This window comes from Rhinolophus ferrumequinum, chromosome 17, assembly GCF_004115265.2.
Source record: "Rhinolophus ferrumequinum isolate MPI-CBG mRhiFer1 chromosome 17, mRhiFer1_v1.p, whole genome shotgun sequence".
NCBI classification, from domain to species: domain Eukaryota; kingdom Metazoa; phylum Chordata; class Mammalia; order Chiroptera; family Rhinolophidae; genus Rhinolophus; species Rhinolophus ferrumequinum.
In genome coordinates, this window is record NC_046300.1 from 51,648,658 (window position 1) to 51,674,271 (window position 25,614).

At 36.5% G+C, this 25,614-nt stretch overlaps 2 protein-coding genes across 8 annotated transcripts in view; one reads left to right on the plus strand and one right to left on the minus strand.

Moving 5' to 3' along the window:
* Nucleotides 1–14,410, plus strand: part of CCDC66 (coiled-coil domain containing 66) — a 43,435-nt gene extending 29,025 nt beyond the window's left edge. The window contains 13 exon segments of the mRNA XM_033132727.1: nucleotides 87–218; nucleotides 620–827; nucleotides 830–873; nucleotides 1,075–1,158; nucleotides 1,994–2,029; nucleotides 2,031–2,156; nucleotides 2,684–2,828; nucleotides 3,310–3,450; nucleotides 10,263–10,759; nucleotides 11,368–11,408; nucleotides 12,190–12,431; nucleotides 12,671–12,795; nucleotides 14,109–14,410. Of these exon segments, the coding sequence (XP_032988618.1) occupies nucleotides 87–218; nucleotides 620–827; nucleotides 830–873; nucleotides 1,075–1,158; nucleotides 1,994–2,029; nucleotides 2,031–2,156; nucleotides 2,684–2,828; nucleotides 3,310–3,450; nucleotides 10,263–10,759; nucleotides 11,368–11,408; nucleotides 12,190–12,431; nucleotides 12,671–12,795; nucleotides 14,109–14,195 (1,908 nt within the window). The 3' untranslated portion in view covers nucleotides 14,196–14,410.
* A 289-nt stretch (nucleotides 14,411–14,699) lies between these two features.
* Nucleotides 14,700–25,614, minus strand: part of TASOR (transcription activation suppressor) — a 50,875-nt gene continuing 39,960 nt past the window's right edge. For 2 of the 7 annotated variants that reach the window (XM_033132723.1, XM_033132722.1), the window contains 7 exons: nucleotides 23,479–24,287; nucleotides 20,590–20,712; nucleotides 19,668–19,827; nucleotides 19,091–19,199; nucleotides 17,416–17,594; nucleotides 17,046–17,210; nucleotides 14,700–16,172 (listed from right to left, as the gene is read on the minus strand). In XM_033132723.1, the coding sequence (XP_032988614.1) occupies nucleotides 15,649–16,172; nucleotides 17,046–17,210; nucleotides 17,416–17,594; nucleotides 19,091–19,199; nucleotides 19,668–19,827; nucleotides 20,590–20,712; nucleotides 23,479–24,287 (2,069 nt within the window). In that variant the 3' untranslated portion in view covers nucleotides 14,700–15,648. Of the gene's footprint in view, nucleotides 16,450–17,045; nucleotides 17,211–17,415; nucleotides 17,595–19,090; nucleotides 19,200–19,667; nucleotides 19,828–20,589; nucleotides 20,713–23,478; nucleotides 24,411–25,614 lie in introns of all 7 variants that reach the window. The other 5 variants (XM_033132721.1, XM_033132720.1, XM_033132726.1 and 2 more) reach the window with 3 other exon arrangements.

Consider the following 25,614-nt stretch of genomic DNA (forward strand, 5'->3'; position numbering starts at 1 on the left):
TGTAAGTTCTTTGGCAATATTTGTAAATATAAAGTGGCTAGAAAAAGAGAGCTGAACTTTAGATGGCATTGATGATTGTTATTTAGGAAGCAGTACTGCCAGAGCACCCTTTCAGTGCTGTCAAACAAGAACAGCAGAGAAAATGGATTGAAGAGTTGAACAAGCAAATAGAAGATGACCGGCAAAGAAAAATAGAAGAAAAAATTATATCTTCAAAGGTAGCTTATGAAGTTTTATGGATATAAAAGGAAAACATAATTTCGAAGTTTTTAATTTTAACTTAAGAATATCCATGAAACTACTTGACAAGACTACAGTATTCCAATAAATCCACATTTGCTCTTGTGAACCTTTCATTGAATACATTTAATAAGTGTGATTTTGCATAGCTTCTTGTAACTTAACTTTTTAGAAAATTTTCCTAATCCTTTGAATTTCTCATATTTTCCAAGCTAGTTATCTAAATATATATGGAATCAATACAGAATACAGTTTTTGTAATTTTTATGATACTTATTCTGCTGTATGGTGGCTTAGAAATCATGTTTGATTGTCATTTAGGATTTATATGTGAGCACAGTTGGAGAAATTCTTAGCAGTTCTTATTTGTCCTGATTAGGGTGAGGAACATGACAGATGGGCAATGCATTTTGATTCATTAAAGAGCTGTCCTGGTTCTCAGTCTCAGCTGTCCTCTCGTTCAACACACAAACAACCAGAGTACTTCTGTGTCTCTCCGGATACTCAGGAGCTGGCTGATACCAGCAGTGTTTATACACCTACAGCTGGAAGCCAGGTTGAACCGTCAGAAGAGGAGCATATAGCAAAACTGTTAGAGATATGGCTGTGGCAAATAGTCAAAAAACAAAGTAAGTTCATTCTCCAGTATTTATTGATGTTTTAAAAGTTCATGCCGTTTATTAGGACTGTTATTGTATCTTAATTGGTTTCAAGTCTGGTATTTTTCTTTAAAGTGGAAATAATTACTAGATATATCCCAAACAAAAATGATTTAACACCTTGTTAAACCCATATTTTGGGGGTTTTAAATAGCTAATGTATCTCTCTTGCCAGCTTCTGCGTTCTATGACTGCTCTTTTGGACCCAGCTCAGATTGAGGAACGAGACAGGCGGCGACAAAAACAGTTAGAACATCAGGTATTCCATTGTAGAAGTGTTGTTCTTTGCCTTAATAAGTAATATTCATGGCAATAGATACCTAAGTAAATGGAAATTAAAATTCCATTATAAACTTAGAGCATGGGCCCTGTCTAGTCCCTTGATGAATCTGATCCCTACTCCAACTGGCATTATATTAGAATTACACTCATGCTGAGAACCAGAAAGTGTCCCATAGTATAGCCACCTGCCTTCCAGAAGAGAAGGTCTCTAACATATAGGTTGTGTATATGAAATGGCACTAAATCTTAAGTTAGTATTGGATATTTTTTTCATTAGTTTAGTTCTCCTGAATTCTATTCAGGATGAGAATTAGTTCTTTGGGAAGTACATAAGGGATTAAAGTAGAATTACAATTAAGAAATCTAGAAGATAATATAAGAAAGGAGACTAAGATTAAAATTCTCTGCTAATTTTTAGTCTAATACTAAACGGACTTAAATGTCTGAATAATTCTTTAAAATTTTTGATGTATGAATAATTTGGCTTAGTTAATAATGTTACACTTAAACACTTAAGTGAACAGACATTTACGAGTATAAAGCATCTGCCTCTTACCAGGCACTACGCTAAGCACTGAGATGTTTTTCTCTCAGTTTTTCTTCTATTCTAACTGCCCTCCTGTTGTTATAAAAAAGCTTGTAGAACTTGACAAGTGGGAGATAGGAGAAATACATGGGCATTTTGACATTTTACCTTTACTCATATATGTAATGCTTTCTGTATGCTGATAAACTTGTCAAACAAGTTTATCAAACAAATGCATCATAGGTTTTTCTATTTGTGATGATTTATATGATTTTTTTATGAGTAGAAAGCCATCACTGCTCAGGTAGAAGAGAAGCGCAGGAAAGAAGCAGCTGGAAGAAGAGCAGAGAAAGAAGGAAGAACAAGAAGAGGAGCTTCGCCTAGCACGGGAACGAGAAGAGATGCAGAAACAGTATGAAGAAGACATACTTAAGCAAAAACAAAAGGAAGTAGGTATTTATATCATAACTAATATTTTAGAGTAAAATGGAATGCAACCTTCACTCCAAAATTAGCGGATGAAGGAACACGTGGTCTGGATTCTGGTTTCATTATGTTCAATGGGCTGAGCCAACTACTCCTGTGAAATAACTATACACTTGAAAAAAATGTATCATTGCTTAAATTGCAATAAATGGCCATAAACCTTGTGTTTACCTCTTACCAATCTATTTTTAATCTTAATAGAATTCTGATGGAATTGACATTGATTTTGGAAACTTTTAAAACTTTATTAGTATGAACTCAAATGTAAGAGTTCTTATATTTATGGTCTAGTACAGGTGTAGAAAACAAAATTAAAATGTAAGCTTCAAAAGGGAAGCAACTTTGTCAGGTTAACTGCTCTACTCCCAGTGTGTTAAATAATGCCTGGGACATAGTAGGAGCTTAGAAAAATTTCTACTGAGAGAGAATAGACAAGCCTATACGTGCTTGATAATTTATTTAATAACTTTGTGCACTTCAATATTGATAGGAAGTCATAACTCTCAAGACAAATGAACTGTTCCAGACGATGCAGGAGAGCACAGGAGCTGGCACAGAGACTAAACAAGAACAGAGAATCCGAGAATTGGCTCAAAAGGGACATGACACTTCGAAATTAATTAAAAATCTTGGCGGTAAGCACTTAACTAGAATTTTATTTATAATATTTTTTGAATATGATTTTAAAGAATTGCCCATTTTTAATACCTTTAACACATCTATTAACTAAATAATTTTAAAGGAGTTTTAGACCTTGAACTAATGTAATTTTATAACACATATTCTATTTGAGAAATTGCCTTACGAGTACAACTAATGTTACACTCTCTAGTCTTTTCACATAAATTTTCTTGTGATGCTCACAATATGTAAAATTAATACTTCTGTACCCATTTTTATGGAGGAATCTACTAAGTGAACTCCCTATATTCAAGGGATAAGAATGCAAGTAACTTTTTATAAGAAACTTTAGGCTAGCTCTTCTAAATTTTTTTTGCATTGTTCATACTGATCAATTAAATAAAGTCTTCTGTGTATTTAGTTGCTGCTACACATAATTTCTATTAATATTCCTGAACTGTCTCATTTTATTAGATAATTTATTTCTCTTGCCAGTTGATACAGTACAAGTGGACTATAATGCATCTACTAACAATATTTCAAATTCAAGACATGGCTTGAATGAAGTCAATGGTAAAATGAATACATGTATCAATTCTGTGAATTCTCCTAAGAAGGATACTGGTGTGCAAACAGGTATTTATTTAGAAATAGTGATTTGATTTAAAATTTACTTAAAATTAAAGTCACAAATAGAATTAAGTTCAGTTAATTTAAAGTTTAAAATTAAAGGAATTCAAGGTTTTCAATAAGCATTAAAAGTAAAGGGATCTCTTGGTTTTTAATTTCTCTCACAGCTTTATGTTGAGATATAATTCACATAGCATAAAGTTATTTTTTAAAAGAATACAGTTCAATTTTTGTATTCAGAATTGTACAAGCATCATCACAATGAATTTTAGAACATTTTTATCACTCCAAAAAGAAACCCTGTACCCATCAGCATTCATACTCCATTTCCTTGCTCCCCTCCAGTTCTAGGCAACCAGCAATCTACTTTCTGTCTCTCTAGATTTGCCTGTTCCAGACATTTCATATAATTGAAATCATACCATATATGGTCTTTTGTGTCTGGATTCTTCACTGAGCATGTTTTAAGGTTCATGCGTGTTGTATCATGTATTAGTACTTCATTTCTTTTTTTTGCTAAATATTTCATTTTATGGATATGACATATTTTGTTTATTCTTTCATCAGTTGATACAAGTTTGGGTACTAAACTCGTATTGGCTCTTACGAGTATGCTGCTATGAACAAGTCATGTACAAGTTACTATGTAGACATACGAGTATATTTCCAGCTCTCTTTGGGAGAGAAGAGTAGCATTGCTAAGTCGTATAGTAACTGTGTGTTTAGCATTTTGAGGAACTACCAAACTGTTTTCCAAAGCAGCTGTACCATTATATATTCCACCAGCAATGTATGAGGGTTCCAATTATTCTACATCTATGTTCACAGTCACAATTCTTGTGGTTGTAAAGTAGTTTCACTGTGGTTTTTCCCTAGTAACTAATCATGTTGAGCATCTTTCATGTGCTCATTTAAAATTTTGACATAGGTAATAAGGTAATATCCATGTTGGATATCATTATCATAGGTCTCTATGCTTACTATGAGTCGTTTCAGGCCTCCATCTGTCAGGGTAATCTTCTTTTCAAAATAACTTCCAGGAAATCTCTTAACTTTTCACATTTTTAGCTGAGGTATAATTGACATGTAACATTTGTTCCAGTTGTACAACATAATGATTCACTATTTTTATATATATTACAAAATGATCACCACAATAAGTCAATATTTGTCACCATACAGAGTTACAAAATTTCTTGTCTTGTAATGAGAACTTTTAAGATTTACTCCCTTAGCAACTTTCAAATATGCAGTACAGCATTAATGAAGTTGACCCTTCAACAACAACAGGTTTGAACTCCACGGGTGCACTTATATGTGGATTGTTTTCAATTGACCCATGCAGTTCAATTGACTCACAATTTAAACCCCTGTTGTTCAAGAGTCAACTCTGTGGTTGGAAATCCAGCTGTAGTTATGTGTGGATTTTCGACTGCGTGGGAGGTCGGCACCCCTAGCCTTCGCATTGTCCAAGGGTCAATTGTGGCCACCATGCTGTGCATTACATGACTTATTTTATAACTGGAAATTTGTATGTTTTGACCCCCTTCACCAATTTTGCCCACTTCCCCCAACACACCATTTTGTTTTTCTATATCTATGAACCTGTTTTTTTTTAAGATTCCACATATTAAGTGAGATTTGTCTTTCTCTGTCTGACTTATTTCACTTAATAATGTCCTCAGGGTCCATTTATGTTGACCCAAATGTCAAAACTTCATTTTTTTTATGGCTGAATAATATTCCTTTGTGTGTATTTGTATACACACACACGCACACATATTTTATGTATTCATATATACACATACATACTACTCTTCTATTTATTTGTTGATGAACACTAAAGTTGCTTCCGTGTATTGGCTATTATTAATAATGCTGTAATGAATATAGGGGTGCATATATTTTTTTTAGTTAGTGTTTTTGTTTCCTTCAGATTCCCAGAAGTGGAATTGCATGTGGTAGTTTCTAGTTTTAATTTTTTGAGGAATCTCCATACTGTTTTCCATAGTGGCTATACCAATTCACATTCCCATCAACAAGGCACAAGGGTTCCCTTTTCCCCACATCCTCTCTCCAACACTTCTTGTCTTTTTGATAATAGTCATTCTATTAGGTGATGAACCTTATCACTGAACCCTGTCTTAGCTCTTGGTTGTCTCTCAAACGTGTGTGATTGTCCAAGGAGCCTACTTTATGTTTAATAGTTCCCAGTATGCCAAAACGTGTCAGTGTCCCAAAGAGGGGGCTCTCAGCACCTCGACTCAGGGTGATTGGAAACCAGACCATCGAGCATCATCTTTTAAAGTATGCAAATAGATACAGTCCTTTGAGACTGGAACCCTTAGCCCTATTGGCTACCAGAGCCAGGCGATCTGGAGGTGTCCTCTGGGTGGTAGTGCAGATATCAGGGCTCCAGATGAGTGTATAATCTCCTTCTTGGGAGATATTGGTGAGCTCTCGCTAGGCAGATGCCTCTAATAGAACACTGAGATGTCTTGTATTCCCTGAGACCGCCTCAGCAGGCCTTTAGATGTGTGCCCAACTTAAAACCTGCCCCTCAGGCAGAAGCTACAAGACAAGCAGATAGGTTTCTTCCACAGAAGGACAGGGTCTATTTCGGTCTGCTGTGTGTACAGTTCCCTGGGGATGGTAGCCTGCCAAGAACTGCCTTTCCAATTGTTACAGTCTGATGGGACCCAGAAATACAGGCCTCCCTGGCCACCAGAGCCAGGTGATCAAGTGGCATCCCCTGGGCCGCAGCTGCAGAAACCAGGGCACGAGACATAAAAACTGGGGCACTGGAAGCATATAAGTGCTCCCCGCTGAGAAGTTCTGGAGCTCTTGAGCTCAGCAGAGGGAGAGGTCAAAGGTGGCACTCCCCCCCCCCCCGCCCCCCGTGGTCTCAGAAAAGGATTACAGTCAGCCCTTAGATGAGTGTTAAATTAGAAGCCTGCCCGTCAGGCTGCAGCTGTGATGATTAGCTAATAGGCCTGTTTCACAGAAAAATTCAACTCCTGGGTCTGTTGCCTCTTGCTGTGCTCTGGGAGTGGTGGCTGTTTAAAAGCTTTCTCCATTGGTTACAGTCCTGTGGGACTTGGGAGCAAAAGCCCCGCTGGCTACCAGAGCCAGGCAACATAGAGTCTTGTAGTGGAGCCGCAAAAATCAAAGCATCATAGAAATGTGTAAGCTCCTTTGGGGGAAATACCAGCGAGCTGTAGCAAGGTAGAGGGAGAGCACAAAGATTGCGTCTACTGGCCTCCATTCCCTCTGAGCCCCTGCCTGTGCAGGCTCCTCAATGTGTGCCAAGCTAGAAGCCTGCCCCTCAGGCCATACCTGGACAGCATATAGGCCTGTTTCCGTCTGCTGTGCTTGCAGTGCCCTGGTGGTGGTAATCTGCTAAGAACTGTCTCTCCAATTGTTACAGCCCCATAGGACCCAGAAATGCAAGCCCCATGGCCTCCAGAGCTGGGCCATTAAGGGATGTCCCTCTGGCAGTGGCTGCAAAAAATGGGGTGTAAAAGTTTTCCTCCAGGAAATACTGGTGTTGTGGAATGGGGCAGAGGGAGAGTGTGAAGATGGCACATGCTGGCTGGAATGAGGCAAAGGGGGAGCTGGTGCCTGGCTGGGGGAGGAGGGAGAACATCCTAGCATTTTTTTTTTTTAAAGTCACCCACCAGCCTCAGTTCTCCAGAGGTATCCCAGCAGACCCGTAGATATGTGTTAAGTTAGATGCCTGCCCCTCAGGCCAACATTTCCATAAAAGTGAGTGAGCCTCTTTCACATAAAGTCTGGACTCAGTTACCTTCCTCTGCGCAGTGAGCTCATGTGAGAGCCCATTAAGAGCCATTTCTCTCTTCTGTTATGGCCTTGTGGGTTTCATATTTGCAAGTCCTGTTGATTTTCAAAGCTAGATGTTTTGGGGGCTCATCTCTCAAATGCAGATTTTAAAAGTTGGGGTGTATGATGTGGGGTTCAAACCCTTTGCTCCTTGGGGAAAAGCTCTGGGTTTTGAGTTCCTTCCTGATTTGGGGATTGCCCTGCCGGGGGTGGGGTTTATGGCTTGACTGTGTCTCAGCTTCTCTTAACTACCTCAGGGTGGCTGGCCTCTCTCTTATATGATGTGTTAAGAGTCACTCAGCTGGTGTTTAGGTTTTCAGAGGAAATTGTTCCACATGTAGCTGTAGATTTGGTGTGTCCGTGGGAGGAGGTGAGTTTTAGGATCTTATTAGGTGGCTATCTTGAACTAGAAAGCTTCACTTTTTAAATGAATTACCAATGCAACCTCCGGTCAGTGCTTGTGGTCTTAGGGATTCCGTGGTAACTTTAATTAAGAGACCAAAATCAATTTGGCCATGAGTTAGGAGATAATATTCTTCTAGGACTATCAAAAAGCCACTCTGGAGTTGTATAGCACAAGGCCTCAAGCCCAGAATGTCTTAACTATGTACCCTAACATAGCACTGTTTTTTGCCAGTTAATTGTAGACCTTACTTCAGGACAGTACCAAATTACCCACATTGTGTGACACTAAAGTAGAAAGGAACTTTGCAAAGGGAAGTGGGGTAAAGCAGTTTGCTGGTTCAACCTGCCTACTTATCTGAAATTATTCTGCTTATGAGCTCTTGGTATTTTTTGATAGCTGGCTCTTAAGCTTGAAGAATATAGTTCAGTCCCTTTCCTTTGTACAGATAAATTACAATTATATAAATCCTCACATCAATTAAGGGAAAATGAAACTAAGTCTTTAAGACAGTAAAATTATGTGTATTGACACTAAGCAGCTCTAAAGAAGAGATTTTAATCAGTCAGTGTCCCAAAATAGAATAATTCAAAATGGTTTATTTAGAAAGAGACTATTTCCAAATGACATTGATAAAGGGACAGAGTCAGCCTGAGGTTAAATCACAGGGAATGAGCCAGTGGAAAAAACATCCTGACTTCAGTCTTTTCCCTCCTTTTAATCTGCCTGTAAACCCTTTTGACAGAAGCAGAATCTAGAGGACCCAGGAACCCACTAATACTGTTCATCCTGCCAGGGCAGAGAGCAGGGTAGAGAAAGGTGTCAAATGGGTCTCGAGTGGAAAAAGAAGATAGGTAGTATGAGAATGATGCAGGTGGGCCACCTTCCTAGGGACTAGTCCTGGAGCAGGTCCAGCCTGGAATAACATACCTAGTAATTATCCAAGAGAAGGGAGCAATAACTGGACTATAGTTTTTTTAAAATGTGCAACCCAGACCTCCTTTCATTAGCTGTGAATTTAAAATTTTAATCATAACTGAAAGAAAGCCTTTGCATGGTTGTTGCTCAATTGGTTTCCCAGCTGTGTTGAGCACAGCACTGAACATTATATAAGTGGGAAGGAACTCTGATGTCTTTTTTGAGTGATGAAACTTCTTTTTTTAGAATGGAAAAAAATAAAAGGTTGTATGTGATTCAGGGATGGTCTGCAGGCAAAGCATAACAGTATGACATAGGGACTTAGAAGTGTATGAAATGCAACATGACTATATCAATAGTATCATTTCCCTAAAAATTTGGTTCCAAGAGGAAAATTTTATAAGAGACATTTTTCCCAGTGCCTCTGGAGTGAAAACTGAAGGATATGTAATATTTTTGTACTTTGTTAATTTCAAACCAAGAAAACTTGACATCTCACAAGAGATTTTTTACACTGCTTTGATGAAAAGTGTTGTCAGTTACCATTGATAGGAAAAATATGGTAGATTTTTTTCTCTCAAAAATAATCTTAGGTATACAAGATGATATTACATATGGTGTTTGTATATTCAAGTGAAAGCCAGGACAACCCTATGGAAAGTTTTATTTAAAAAATGGTTTATATTATGTGATACTTCAAATGATTATCTGAAGTTCTGATACATTCTACAGCATGAATGAGCCTTGAAGGCATTATGCCAGACACAGGGGTAAAGGGGTACAGGGAGATACAATCATATTGTTCCACTTATGTGAGGAGTCTTGGGGGAGGTGAACAGATTCATAGGAATGGAAACTAGAGGAGGTTGCTGGGGTTGGGAGAGTGAGTGGAGATGGGAGTTTCTGCTTAGTGGATGCAGGGTTTGTTTGGGGTGATGAAAGGGTCTAGAATTGTGCGGCATTGTGGGTATACTTGATGTCACTGAATTGTACACTTAAAAATGGTTTAATGGAGGATTTGGAGAAATTAGGACCTTTGTACATTGTTGGTGGGAATGTAAAAATTGTGCAGCCGCTATAGAAAATAGTATGGCACTTGCTCATAAAATTAAGAATCTAAATTATCATATGATCTAGTAGTTTTACTTCTGGGTAAAACTACTTCTTTACCTGAAAGAACTGAAAAGTAAGATCTCTGAGGTATTTGGATACCCATGTTCATAGCAGCATTATTCACAACAGCCAAAAGGTGGAAGCAACCCAGATGAATAAACAAAATGTGGTGTACACATACAATGGAATATTATTCAGCATTTAAAAAGGAAGGAAATTCTGACACATGCTACAATATGAACTTTGAGGACATTATGCTAAGTAAGCCATCACAAAAAGAAATGCTGTGTGACTCCACTTACATGAAATACTTGGAGTAGTCAAATTCATAGAAACAGAAAGTAGAATTGTGGTTGCTGGGGGCTCAGGGGAGGGATGGAGCGCTGTTTAATGGGTACAGGATTTGTTTTGAAAATAAAAGAAAAAAAAAGTTTGAGAGCAGTAACCAAATGATTGCCTTTGAAAAAAATGATTAAAGTGGTAAATTTTATGTATTATATCTTTTAACCACAGTTTAAAAAAATTAATCATCTTTTTTTTTTAGATGACTTAAATACTGGAATATTCACCAATGCAGAATCACATTGTGGCTCAGTAATAAAGAGGGAAATTATAAATTGTTCATCTCCCAAGATTCCTGCAGAACTTAATGAAAAGTTGAATACTAAGAAAAATAAGCAAGAACTAGTAAGTCAGGATAAAGGAGCCAACTTAGAAAAAGAAAACAGTTGGTACAATGACCAGTGTAATCAGTTCACAAGAACAGACAAAAAAATAAAACATACGAAGAAATGTCCTAAAAGGCCTGACTGGAATATAAATAAGCCACTCAAAAGGTATATTCCAGCATCAGAAAAGTACCCTAAACAGCTTCAAAAGCAGAGAGAAGAAAAAAAAGTAAGAAGGCAAATGGAACTGCTTCATTTGGTAGAAAGAAATAACCCTGGACACCTCTTCCAAAGTGGAGGCACTTCCCCAGAAGTCCTTCATTCATCTCATCAGGAAACTGGGCCAAAGTTCAGGTGGCATCTAGTCAAAACGGTAAAGCTCTTCTGTCTTAAAAATGTATTTTAAAGCATGTATTGATGTTTCTAGATTGAAAACAGTTCCCCACATGTATGTTTTGACAAGGCTGTTCTGTCTGAACAGAAATTCTAGAGATTTGCTTTAGCTTACACCAGGGGTTGGCAAACTACAGCCCATGAACAAATCCATCCCACTGCCTGCTTTTGTAAATAGTTGTATAAGAACACAGCCATGCACATTCTTTTTATGTATTATCTTTGGCTGACTTCACACAACAGCTACTGACTATGTAGTAGTTGTAGCAGAGACCACTTGGCCTACAAAGCCAAAAGTATTTACTATCTGATCCTTTAAAGAAAAGTTTACACTTAAAACTTATATATAAATGCTATTCTTTTCAAATACCCATTCAAAACTTGTTTATGGTCCATATAGACAGGATAGTTTACAAGATCAGGAATTACTGGATTGGTTCTGACTCTGGAAAAATACAAAGTCCCTCTATCCCATTATCTGTTATCTTATATTCAAATATTATCAGATTTTTTCAGCAAATAACCACTGAAAGTATTTGTGGGACATGGAAATACTATTACTCCTTTTTGCATTTATCTATCTTTTAGGAAGAAGAACATTTGAACATTAATTCATTCAGCAAAGAAAGGTATGTTATGGATAGATTGATTCTATAGCTACTTAGTGCTGTGTGTGTGGTACACGAGATATACAGTATTTGCTTAAAATACAGGTGAGGTCAAGCACATACGTATATGAGGACAGACAGAAACAGGAAATGTGTGTTTTACAGGTGAGCACAGGTTTAAGGGAAAGAGTGACTGGCATTTTACCTGGAATTTGAAGACCCAAGTTGGACTGGTCTGAGACATTCTAGGCAGGAAGGTGGGGGATGTTTTCTGTTATCTCCAGACTCAGCTAGCTGAACAGTTTTGATTTTCCAGGCATGTCAACAGTGTCAATCCAAGACATTCCGCTTGGATTGAGGGGAGAGGGAAGATATAATTGGCAGGGATAATGAGAAATTCAGTTAACCAATGGGAGATTTAATTGTTAGAATTTTATTGTATGTCTTTGTGCATGAACCAGCTGGTTTGGAGTTGTCTCAGAATATGATTGTAATAGCAGGCTTAGGTCAGTTGGTAAGTACGTTACTTTAAGATGAATTATTTAAGGAGAAACATTAGGCTCAAATTAACTCAAGAGTGTTGATCCTCAGGCTCTAGTGTAGGTTTTCCCCCCAGTAGAGTGTATGTGTCTTTATTTAGTAAGTACTGATAAAAACTCACATCAACCCTGTTCTGTTTCTAATGGTGTTACAGATACGTTTAGGATAAATTGCAATGTGATTAAAGATATGCTTAATCTGAAATACACAATTTTGCATTAAACCTTACTAGTACCTGTTTGTGCTTTTTTTGAATATATAGGTCTCAATCACCACCAGTTCCTGCGGTGAAAAACAGAACACAACAAACTCAGACACTAAAAGAAAGTAATTACGAAAGAGAGACTTTTATCTCAGGAGGCAGTGAAACAGGATTATCACCTAGGATTTCTGAGCCATCCCATTTTATCCCCTATGTGCGAACCAATGAGATCTATTACCTTGATCCAGATGCACCACTGTCTAGGCCTCTATCCCAGGATCCTCAGTACCAAAATCTACATGGTAAGTAAATATAAGGATTCTCCTCTCCTAATGTAAATTCAAATCCAAATTGGTATTCCCGTCCTTAGTTCTAGAAAGTGGCATAACAAGGTTTGCCCCAAGTTTTGGGGTCCTTTATTAAATTTTTCTTGGTGCCTTCCTAGGATCCAAATTTATTACTGACTCCTGAGAATACTACAGCATAGGTCTGTATCATATTAGGAATGTATTTGACTTTTGTCATTTTCATCTGGCTTTAGACTGTGACCAAGAACAACAGCTGTTTGACTCTGACTATGTCAGGGACCCACTTCTTAATCCTAACTTTGTGAAAAATAGGGATCGCCAGCAAGCAATCCTGAAGGGACTATCAGAACTGAGACAGGTATGAGCTTTTTCACCAAGTGTGGATGTGTCTGGTTTCTTTATATGGCTGGTGGAGGGAGGGCTGTGTGTTGGAATGGCTGTTTTATTCAAGTGCCTAGTTGGTTACATGATTTATGTGATTTTTACCACATCCCAGTTAAAAAAAAAAAATTAACACCTGTATGTATTAATCTTCAGTGGAAATAAAACAGGACTTTCCTTCAGTTTGCTTCACCTTGCCATCTTTAAGAATTTCCAGTATGAAATAAGAGTTCAAATATTAAGACAATTTTATTGAATGAAAAATACATTTGAACATTAAAACATGATCAATAAGGCCCTAAAACCAAAAGCAGAAAGTAAATATACAATTATGCTTTAATAAATTCTTAGTAATGCAATGCAATTCTGTTTTTATATGAATGTGTTGGCAGTGTTCAGAACATTGACGCGCGTCCCAAAGAATAGTATCAGTCAGTATGCACTTATATGTATAGCCTTACTCATCAGACTTGTTATCCCAGACCAATTATTGTGGCTTCTCACCTTGGTCAAATAAAATTAGGTAATACATCCAATATTTAAGGCTATAATAACCTACCCCTGGGCTTAAAAAAAAAAAGTTGCTTGCAAAACTGGGTCTGTATTTAGTTTTGATGCACAGTGTACTTTTTCTTTTTAGGAAAAATATACTGCCATTTTAAGAGTATCTTTTTCCATGTTCAGTCATTTACCAGTGCCTCTTGTATTTCAAATTGTTGATTCTATAGAGCTAGAAAAGCACCTCACCAACACAGGATTAGGAAGAAAAGTGTCCTTAAGTTTTTTAAATGCTAGCTTTGGTTACATATAGATTGAGTTACGTAATTCACACACTAAAGATTTTACTTAAATTTTCTAGATTACTGGAGAGAAGGTCAAGAGGGAGGAATATGGTATACACATTCACCCACATCTTATTTCAGCAGAGCCTTGTATAAGCTCCTAATGTTAGTGCAGGCAAGATAAACTCTACAGCCTTTGGGGGACAGGGAGAGGGGAACTTCAGCCCTATAATTATGGAGACTGTTTTAAGAAAAGTCCTATAACCTTACAAATAGATAAGCTATACAGTGTCCAAGTGAGAAAGTCTAGTGGAGAATTACTGAAGTATTTTTTGAGTGATTAACATTTAATGTGACAGAGAATGCTTAAACTGTAGCCAAGTAAGTATCTGAGCTTAATACATGTTTTCAAAGTAAATACAATTCTGGATTAACAGGATAAAAATGTAAAACAGGAATAATCTGGAAGTCTGCTGTACACCTTACTAACGTATCAATGTGATTTCAGGGCCTTCTCCAGAAGCAAAGGGAGTTGGAAACTAATCTTATGCCTTTAGCTGCCAATCAAGAAGAGAATTTTAGTTCTTCGTTTTAAATGTAGAAAAATCAAATCCTTTACATTTGATTTGTCTCCCAAATTATAAAATGTCCTTGTTGCTTAACTGTATTTTTCAAATACCCTAGATTTATTTTAAATGCTTATTTAAAACTTGTACATTATGTAGTAAAATGCTGTGTGTGTATACATATATATATTTTTTAACAATAAAACACATTTTTGTAAAAAAAATTTTAGTAGTTTAAAAAAAACAAAACACTTTTCTGCTGTCACAATCTGGGTATTTAAGTCCTATAAAAACACTTTCTACTTACCTTAACACAGTCTGGAGTTTCTGACCTGTTAACAGATAATGTTCTTCCACACATTTTATGTACAGCTTATTAACTGAAATACCACCTTATGTATTTTGCTCTATAAAAAGATTTAAAAGGGTAAAACTCTTCCAAGTTGAGTTGCCAAAGGAAAATCTAATTAATACATCTCAACTTTTAGTAAACCCAGATTCAGTTTATGCTTACATGGTAACTTTTCTCAAAATCCAGTTTTGACTTTTATTGTAGGAACTGTAGTTTTTTCAAACACATTTACTAGTTTGCATTAGTAACAGAGAGGCAGTTATTGGCAATAGATGAGGGTTTAAAATTTATCTTCACCAGATACTTTATCTGTAAATTTACGTTATTTTTAAGTGCTTAGCACCTCAAAAATATACTTCCTTTTTCTAAGTCTACCAATTTAAAAATCTATAGCAAAGAGTTTGTTCCAAATTGTCCAATGCCTTTAATAAACCTATCTTTTGAAATACGAAATTGAATTTGGGTACGTCAAGGACTACACAAGCACTGAAAATCATAATTATCAAGTACTCTCAAATAAAAGGTTGACTAAAATATTAGCAACAGGCAATTTTTACATGGCTAACCCTAAAGATAAAAAATAATGCTACCTGGTATGAAGGCCGAAGTCCTATGTACATAGTTTGTTATCTAAATGAAAATGCATTGTTAGACAAATCCTGAGGTATTGAGCCAAAATCCTGTAAATATTTAACATCACTGGCTTATACCTGTGTAAAAACACTATACAAAAGCTTAAAATAAATAACAATAGTCATTTTAGCAAAAGTCGTTGGTATCATCTGACATTAGGGGAAGAAAAAAGTAAAGCCACTGCTGCTGTTCACTAACCTTTTGCAAACATCTAATTTTATATATAAAACAGACTTCAATTTGAAGCCGAGTACAGGTGACATACAAATGTAAAACTTAAAAGTGCCAACATGAGATAATTCAAGTACAATATATGTTAAAAATATATATATTTATTTCAATTTTCATATGCTTCAACTGTTACAGGCCATCATGATTTAAATAAGAGGGAAAAAAATATTTGAGAAAGGACAAAAAACCTTTTTGAGAATGAAATATAAATTGTTAATTCACTTGTAAGAAACAAAAATTCCTATTTTTAAAAAAAGTTACTGTAATTATTTCTCTTTTGAATATGGCCTGGAAGAATCACTTTTCCCCCAACTTAATAGAGATTTATCTCTATCCAAGCTTTGCATATAGGCAGATAAAAAGTAATTTTCACTTTCTTGAGACTGATTTGATGAAAGGGCATATGGTGTCCTCAAGAATGTCTGATGCGTGAGAACATTAAAATGACTAAACTGATGGGACATATTTAATCGACTGTGGTAATCCTGAAAGCTGCTATATGAATCTTGTTCAGCTGAATTGCTGTTCTGTCCTTCAGAGCACACATCAATAGAAGCTCTCTCTTCAGAATCAATTTGAGAAGTCTTATCTTCTAATAAACTTTTTTGCATGTCAAGAGACGACTGCAACTCAATTTGAATATTCTCTTTTTGATCTGTTCCACGTGATCCTTTGGTCTCTTTCGCCAATATTTCTGAATGAAAATTGCTGTATACTTCTATTTGTGAGATTTCATCCCCTGAATCCAGAGACATATCCTCTTCATCCTTTTCATCGTTTTCTAAAAGAGCTACATTTAAAAAACAAAAAGTCCTCCTCTATTGAAATACACAATTTGTTTAAGTTTTAAAATTATACACTACTCACACAATATAACGCGTCAGGGTCTGCAAGTCCACAATCCCTTAAAGCTTGGTCTTCTGCCACAAGTTCACTTAGTCACAACACTCACACTAGGTGTGAATGTCCAGATAATCCGATGCTAAAAGCTTCTGCGAAATGTGTTCACGTTTAATGTTGGGAAATCCCAACTCCCAGCTCCAAAGGGGTTAATGTCAAAACAGCATCTAAAGTTATACGGTAATTCAGTATTTGACAAGACAAATATAAAATAAAAATTTTGACATCTAGTTTCACTGGATTACTACTAAACTGGTTAGCTCTACCAAATGTTCAATCATCTCTGCTTTTCATCAAAAACAAAAATTAAGTACATCTTTCATTTTACATAAAACCTGGAACCAAAGCAGAGGCCATGTCACAAAATACTTAAAGCTATGGACGTCCCTACTATATTGCACTGTACATCTGGGGAGATTTAGTAGCCCAGTGCTAAATCCCCATATCTGGTATCCTTGTTTAAAAACATAACCCCTTTGCTTGACAATAGTAGCCAATAAAGCTTATAATACCCTCAAAGAGAAACGCCTACTCTATAGTACACGGTCTACAGAAAGTTAACAGTTTGTACTGACTACAGTATAATTAGCAGATTTTGTGTATGCTAAATAAGAATTATAAATTCTTTAAAACGCTTCCCCTGAAGCTGTTTACACTGAGGTGAGTGGTTTGAAAATAGGCATTTCATTCATTATATGGAAAGAGCAAACCGTTCCTCTTTTTCTGTCTGCCTTAAAGAAAATGAAAACTACTAAAAAGTTACCTGACTGTGACTCAAGATTCTCATTAGCACCAAGCAGTGGAAGGTTCTCTTCTGTGATTGAGTTGTGATAACCCACAAGATTTTTAAAGTTTTGCATAAAGTCTTCAGCAGTTGCAACAACTATTCCATTATCTGTGTAACTGGAAATCATCTTGATATTCTTTTCTAAATTAAAAAGAAAATGTTTTGAGTATAAGATACTTGAAGATGCACATGGACAAACGATGATGCCTGACCCCAGCCCTCAAAAAATTCTTTGCTTCACAATTTCAGAACATAGCTTCACAATCAATACCCACCACGACCCCACAAAATCCTTTCATCCACATTGCTATATTCATAGCAGAAAGCTTAAGAGATTTTTCTTTACCTGTTAAAAAGACTATGTGTCGTTGCTGTATGTTCTGAGCCTGAAGTCTGATAAGGCAATCCAATTCTGGAGCATTTCGAGTTTGTGAATCACAATTGTGGTATGACAAAATTTCAACGAGATGTTTCTTCTGATAGACATTCAGAAGCGTCAACAGACTTAGAGCTTTAGCATTCAATCTGTGAAATGAAGTAGTTCAGTATCTGGATCTGCATTTCTAAAATTTCCTATGGAAATTGTTGCTTCAATACAAATTAAAACCATAATTTACTTGAGGCAACTAATGACAACTGCACTGCTTAGCCCACTGCCTGATGCAGGGGTGCTTCTTAGAGATAGCAGTTCTGCAACGCACACGTAAATTAAGTCCAAGGGCTTTCTCTGGGTGCAAAGACTGAGGGCCAACTATTCAGTGTAGACTAAAATCTCAACCAGTCATTTTACTTACTAAATAACAAGTTACAATTCTCTTTAGCTTCACCAGTTCAGAGCTTCGATGAAGGGCATAAATGGACAAAAAATACAAATCTTTCCTTCAAAAAATACATGGCTCTAAGCTACTTCTATGCCTCCAGCACTAGGCAACAAGTGGTAGAAATTACTGACTATAGTCAAGAAGAAGATGATGGTACCAACTTTGTAGAAGTTAGACTTTTGGTCTTCAGTACTATTCATGTGTTACATAAAGGTAAGACTTGTCCAATGCCTGTTTCACACGATTTGAAGATAAAAACGTGCTTTTAAAAAATGAATTTCTACAATAAGTTGAATACTTTAAAATTAGTTACGCCTGTATTTTCCTAAGTATGTACCATGGAATATCAGTATGTATTAGGAGAAATGTTTTGTGGTCCAAATTTAGGAAATGTTGGCTGGCTGAGAAATTGTAAAACAGAATTCTTAATTACAGTTTCTCAGATCCTTAAATGTGTAGTAAGATTACATAACTTTGTGGAGCCTGTTAAAATAACTGGTGCTCCAAGGGTCATACTTTGGGAAGTGACTTCTAGGCCTGTTAGAAATCATCTATTAATGTAAATGAATGTCCTAATCACAAATCCCCTTATGTTGAAATTAATCTTTGTCTCTGTATGTGTGATGCTATTCAACTAGCTGCCTAAGATAGTCCTCAATTAGGAGAGAACCTGATCTAGTTGGCATACACAGTTCAGTAAAAAGAAGAATGTTGATTACTGCATTTTGATGATTATTCTAAACCCCCAAACAGCAAAGATTAAAGCACTTTTATCTACCGTGTTTCCCTGAAAATAAGACTTAGCCAGACCATCAGCTCTAATGCATCTTTTGGAGCAAAAATTAATATAAGACTGGTCTTATTTTAATATAAGACCGAGTATAATGTAATTAATATAAATACCAGGTTTTATATTAATTTTTGCTCCAAAAGACACATTAGAGCTGATGGTCCGGCTAGGTTTTATTTTTCGGGAAACACAGTATGTACATAACTAGAACTTTAGAAAACTTCTATCTAAACAAGAATAACACTTGCAAACAGACTAGACTAATTCAATATTACATTCCGTTATGGTTGACTAAGGACATCTGTGAAAACTGAGCAACATCCATAATCTACAAACACAGAGAAATCGAAAAACTTTATGAATACAATGTTAAATCAACAACCATTATACCATTGTTTTTGAAATCTTACCTGCCCAGTTCCTTTAGCTTTTTCTGAAATTTACAGTGGACTTTCCATTGCCATTTTCCTTCCGGAGTACTAAGTTCTTCGAGGAATGTCAAAAAATTTTTAAGGTTCTCTGGTTAAGAGATAATGAAGCTCATTTTAAATTCAATAAATAACAAGTCACCCACAACTTAAGTATGGAAGGAGTGGTTGGTGATACTGTGTAGACGCACCAACATCCCTATGTAGTTATTTTCTTCTTTCCCCCTCTAACAGAGACAGATCTATATATTCTCTCTTAGATCTAAGAATGTTACATCTACACATTATAAAAAAGAACATGTTGATAACAATAAACCAGAAGGGATCCAAGTGTAGTAGGTGTAGAGAGAGAGCCTTGCTTTACACCAAATTTAGAGGAAATTATTTTTAAGACTAAGAATGGGAATGAAATTTGAATAAGAGCTCAAGAAAATGATGGAAATGTACTCGTTATCAGTGATTGGCAGAATGGACAATACATTCAAAAGTATGAGTGAGTCATTGAGAAAAAAGTTAAAAAGACAGATACTACATACTGAAAAGAATGCACAAATCTTACCAATTGTGACAACTTCTGGATTTAGAATAGATTCATCAGACACGATAAAACCTCCAGATACAAATAATTCATTGTATGTATGATTTTTAACATCATCCAGACTATCAACACCAGCAAAACTAACGCAAGGCAGCTTCTTTAAAGTCACCAAGCCAGGTACCTATTTAAATACCAAAATAAAAACAGAAATAAGGACAGATAAGCAATGAACTGATAGACTCAAGTATGAAGTAACCTGTAAGAAAACTCTTTAACAAAATGCACTATGGTTCACCTATATCAGTGTGTTGCTTCTGGGAAGCCAAGCACAGAATATTCCCAACATTATTTCTAAATATATAAACCAACGTTTATGTAATGTGCACCTACCACGAACAGAACACTCTAAGGAAAAGGCAATTACAATAGACCTGGAAACAGAATGAAAAATGCTAACCTGCGTGGCCCTGTGAGTACAATCAGAGCTCTGGAACAGTCAGGAAAGGCTTCAAAAGGGCAGTAGGACTTGAGATGGGCTCCTAAGACTGTATGGGGTACCTCCAAATCCAAGGGAAAGGGGGACTGGTTTGGCAAAGGGTGTAAAAATAGGTTTTACCAGGGACATACAAATGAAGATGACAATATAGTCAGCAGACTCACTGGCATTCAAGGAGTCAGTAATTCTTGACTACTTGAGAGGTAGGGAAGATCTGTGACGTGTAGCCATGTAAACTTGCATGAGTACAAACTTGAATCTCACAACCTGATTCACTGGAGGGTCATTTAGGTGTCAAGCCCTAAACCTCTCAACCTGGAAGTTTTATCTCCTTTAAAAGCTTATGCAGATATTTTAAAAACAAACAGCTTTAGTCTCAAAGACAGCAAGATTTTATAAGGGTGTTTTAATAACCAAAATAAGTAGAAATTTGACTTAATAGTCTACCTTGTGAATGAAACCTGCAATGTCTTCATTTTGAATAATAATTAATAGTTTATCTAATTTTGATCTTCTTTCCAAAAACTGTTCTGGATGACATTCTGTGTTGCCTAATTTGATAAGATATTCCTGTTGAAGAGAAGAAATTAAATCAATATTAAAAAGGTTTTTTTGGCAAACATCCATTTAACACTACAAATGCAAGATAAACTGATAAACATAAGCATAAGCTAAAATGCTATTAATAATAACCTTATACTCTAGGAACCTCAGGAATCATCAAGTCTGCTCTTCTTATAGATGAATCTAAAGCTCAGAGCTTCAATGGTCACAGTCACAATGATACAATGCTATGCAATCAAGGCCAAGTAAATGCCAATGTGGGATAAAAGAAAGAACCATAAAAACAATGGATTAGCCCAGGTTCTTAACCCAGCTCCACTGCTTAGTTTGGGCAACTCAGAGCCCAACTGTTAACCATTCCCTCAGCCCCATTTTCCTTTTCTTTCAAAGCAGGCCCTTGGTTAGCTGCAGCAATGTTACTGATATACTCCCCTTCACCATTATGAACCATTCTCCCGACCACTGCAGCTTCATTTAATTCACAACAGCCCCAAAATCATTCATAAGGAAATTCAGTGTGCACAATGGTGTTTACATACTAATTAGCTGTCTGTCAAGTTTACACCTTCAAGCAAAACAGAAGGTCCCAACTAATACCTCCCTCAATGCTGTGTCCTTTCAAAGGACACAAGGCAGTAGTGCAGGCAGAGTTCCCTTTGCTCTTTGCTCGCTGATGGGATCCTGAAGCAAGCTGCAGGATCCTGGAGGTCACATTCCTCATTCCACAGACAGGAGCAGATTATATTCCAGGTGGGCACGCTGGTTAGAGGAGCCTAACTCTAAACCCAGCTTGCCTCATAAGCAGTCTACTTCTCTTTTAGGAGTGGTCTACAAGTGTCACACCCAAAAAGGAGGTTTCTGCCTAGCCCCAAACTAAAGCATGATCTACATTGTTTCATTTTGCTCCAACCTGTCACGTTTCTAAGCAGATCTCAGAGCAGCTTACTGTTAGGTAGAGTTTCCAGGGGGGAATTCCCACTTGTTCTCAGGAATGTTTTTCACTTTCCCGTTCCCAAATCCCAAGATATAAACTGTTTTCTGTTCACCACGATGAATTGTTTCCACAAAGTGACGGCCGAACTACCAACCACCTGGGTTCAAGGAGCCGATTTTTCCGATTTCCCGACCAACTTTTCTTGGGATTCGGGAATGGGAAAGCGAAAAAAATTCCTGAGAACGGGCAGGAATTCCCGCCTTGAAACCCTACAGTCAGGTAATGAAAAGGTAAGTCACTTTTCTGATGGGCCTGCTTTTAATTTTTGGGCTGTCTTTAAGAAGCTTTAAATGTGAGTTCATTTTAGGTAAGACAGTTTAACTCACACAATAACAAATCGGTTTGACTCCAGAAATATTTAGAAAGCTTAAAATTTTATTCATAAAGCTTTTTACTCTATTGCAACATTTTTGTTGGAAATTTCCCAATAGATATTAAAACAAAGTTCCAATCTCATTTCTTTCCTATCAGATTTGTAAAACACAACATCCTTTTCTTCTAGAGAAAATAGAAAAATTATTTATTCTATGCCAGAATGAATTACAAGTACTGTTCTTAAGTAAATGCGTTTCCTGTAAAGTATGTTACAATCAGTTAAAAATGTGGTGGGGGGAGGTGGAGTAATGCTGAGCACACTGGGACTTGTGCCCAACCTATTTTTCCATCTAGCCCACAACATGTAGCTATGCCCCACAGAGTACCATGCTTTGGAACATGCTGCTGGGTGTGGAAAAAAATTGAGAAGTGTTATGTTCAATCATACAAGGCAAAAATGCAACTAAGGAATTCCTAGTAAGTCTGGTTTCATCTTCCCAAGAAATCACAGGGAATTAGAAGACACACTGACACTCTGCCACCTCCTTCATGTTCTCATGGGCACACCACATTGAGATCAAAGAGATCCCCCAATTGACAAAGGCGCAGGACATACCCGCTGCATGGAGTTTCTAGGCCACTCTGAGCTTATTTATAGTCTCTTCTGCTTCCTTTAACAAAACAGTCAGAAACTCATCATGGTAAGTAAATTCCATAAAGGGGATCAGGCATTTATTTTAAAACCTAAGGCATTCCCTTAAGGAATTAAAATCCTATAGTTTAGTGAATACTATTGGTTAATAGTAAACTGACAGAATTATTCCAATGTGTTATAATTTACATACTGATCGTTACAAATTTTACACACACACACACACACACACACACACACACCAATACATATGTGTATTTTTTTAAACCAAATACCTGAAACGCTTGTATACTCTGTAACTTCAGTAGGAAAAAAATGTACCTTGCAGTGAGGAATCTTTCATGATCGGGGAGTCTTTCATGATCACCATATACTTTGATCAATAATGGATTGTAGGGAACCTTGATATAACCAGGGTATCAAGATATCATTAGGTCATCCCTGGGCAGTTTATTTTTCTATTTGATTGATAAACCCCACATGAGGTAAACACTGACAACTGCCTTTTACCCTCTCTCTTTTTCCCTCCCTAAAAACGCAAGTACGAAACATTTAAAATCTTTGAATCAACAGTTAAAGGTATTTGCAGTATACAATGGTCTTTAAAATAACACTGTAAGACAAGACTCTAAATTCTAACATACTTAGATCACAGGTTTTCAATTTAGTTGAACTTACTAGTCTTTTGTTCCACTCTGCATTATATTATGAAAACATATGGCCAATATTTGAAAAAAAAATTCCTTTTTATAAAGGTCAGACCCAACAAGACAAGTTTATACACATTACTACCATCTTCTCATTTAGTTACCTTTATTTCTTTACAGAGCACACTCTCTTCTTCTTCATGAATATAAAATTTCACAGTATTTTTCTGGACATCTTTCATGATTTTAACCAAACTGTTAAATACTTCAGGTTCTAACTTGCTTATAAAATTTGAAAGAGCTGGTTGGGCAGAAATGGTCACATCACTGGGTGATTTTGTTGTTTCTTTTTCTACTGGTTCCTGAGCAGTATCACCAGGTACAGTATGATCAGAAGTCACCATTAGCTCTGTGGCATGGTGTGGCTGGCTCACTTCTACTTCAGTTAAAGCCAAAGTTGAAGAGGAATGCTGCTCATTAGAGTTGGTGTCTTTCAAAGTATCACTACAAAGTGGTTCAAGGTGTTTACTGTTGAAGTCACTTGAGGCAACTGGTATGACATGTCTTCTCAGAGGATTCAATGCTATCTTAGTACCAGAATCATTAGGACTGACTGGTGGCAAACTCCCACCCTTGGCTGATGCTTTGATAATAATTGTATTTAGTTTCTCATGCAAGCCATCTACAAACTCCTGTACGCCAGCTTTGGAAGTCTTGGAATATATGAACTCAGAAAGCCGTTTCATCTTCTCTTGTGTTGAAAAGATAGGTGTGGAAATTCTACTGACATATGAAACATTCTTTTGCTTCAAAATCTCTTCTATCTTCCTAGAAAAAAGACTGTATTCTCCTAACACTGTCCTCTCTGTGGTTTCGCTCACTGCAGGCGGCTCTGCTGCTGGCACACACTGCTCTTCCACTGTCATCACCTGACCTGTCAACACGTCATCCTCAGTGGTGCCCTTTAGTGTGTCTGTAAATGGAGAGGATGGAAACTGGTAATCAGAACTTCTCTGTCTACTTATTACCCGGGGGTCGTTAGGAAAGGCCTCCTGCGGTGGCAGATACACCAGTTGTTCTTCTGGTGATTTCATACCTACATAGGAAGAGTTCATTATTACAAGAGCAATTCAAAAAATAAATAACATCTGAAAAAACAAACTCATAAATGAGAAAAAAATGTCAGGAAAAATTTAGAACTAATTATATGAATTGGAAGGTAGAATAAAAATCTCGAATAATGATGAGAACAAGGGCCAATTTGTCATCAACCCAAATTAAGTGATTTGCTTATTTCTGCTTCCCTCCCTTTCTGTAGATTTGATTTTAATAGACATGTTTCAATCAGGATGGTCAGTTGTAACAACTTGCTCACCCCCTACATTCTCTGCGAAGCAATGTCTACCATAGTAATACCGTCTTAATATGAAACTTTTGAGTGTGAGGCAAATGAAAGAATGCCAAACTGAAATGCTGTGGGAATAACTGCCAAGTTAAGAGTTGCATTCAGGATGTAGGAAAATTAATTTTATCTGTTTTCAGATTTACTCTCACATATGGGGTTGCTCAGTGGATTTCCTACAATGTTAGGAACTATTAATTTATCAGGGGAAAAAGGCTCAATAATGTAGGAAGAGAACATATTTCATAACTGTATTAATGGTAACACTTTTGATAGTGCTTTCATAATTATTTTTTGTTTCAAAACAATTCCAAGAGAAATCACAATACCTAATACCTCATTTGAGATGAAGAGATCATTCAGGTAGTTGATACTAATAGAACTATTTAATTTTGACTTGTGACAAATTAGCTCCAACCATAAGATCATAACTTTCCCCCAACAAATCCTAAATTCAATCACAATATGCTTTTGAAACTACATTTCAAAACTGGTACCCTAAATCTCTTTTTAAAAAACAAGGGGAAAATATATTTAACAATTTATAGTAATACTATATTTTAGGAAAAGAAAAAATTCATCATCTTTACCTAGAAAATCCACATTATACAATTTTATCCTTTAAAAAATTACTAATTTTTCTTAAATCTCAGCCAACATTCTCTAACAAATTGCTGTTCCAGTACCATGTTCCCCCGAAAATAAGACCTAGCTGGACAATCAGCTCTAATGCGTCTTTTGGAGCAAAAATTAATATAAGACCGGGTCTTATATTAATTTTTGCTCCAAGATGCATTAGAGCTGATTGTCCGGCTAGGTCTTATTTTCAGGAAAAGACGTTAGTTCTCAAAACTACAGTACATTAAAGATACAGTGAATTTGCTATTCACCCAGGTGT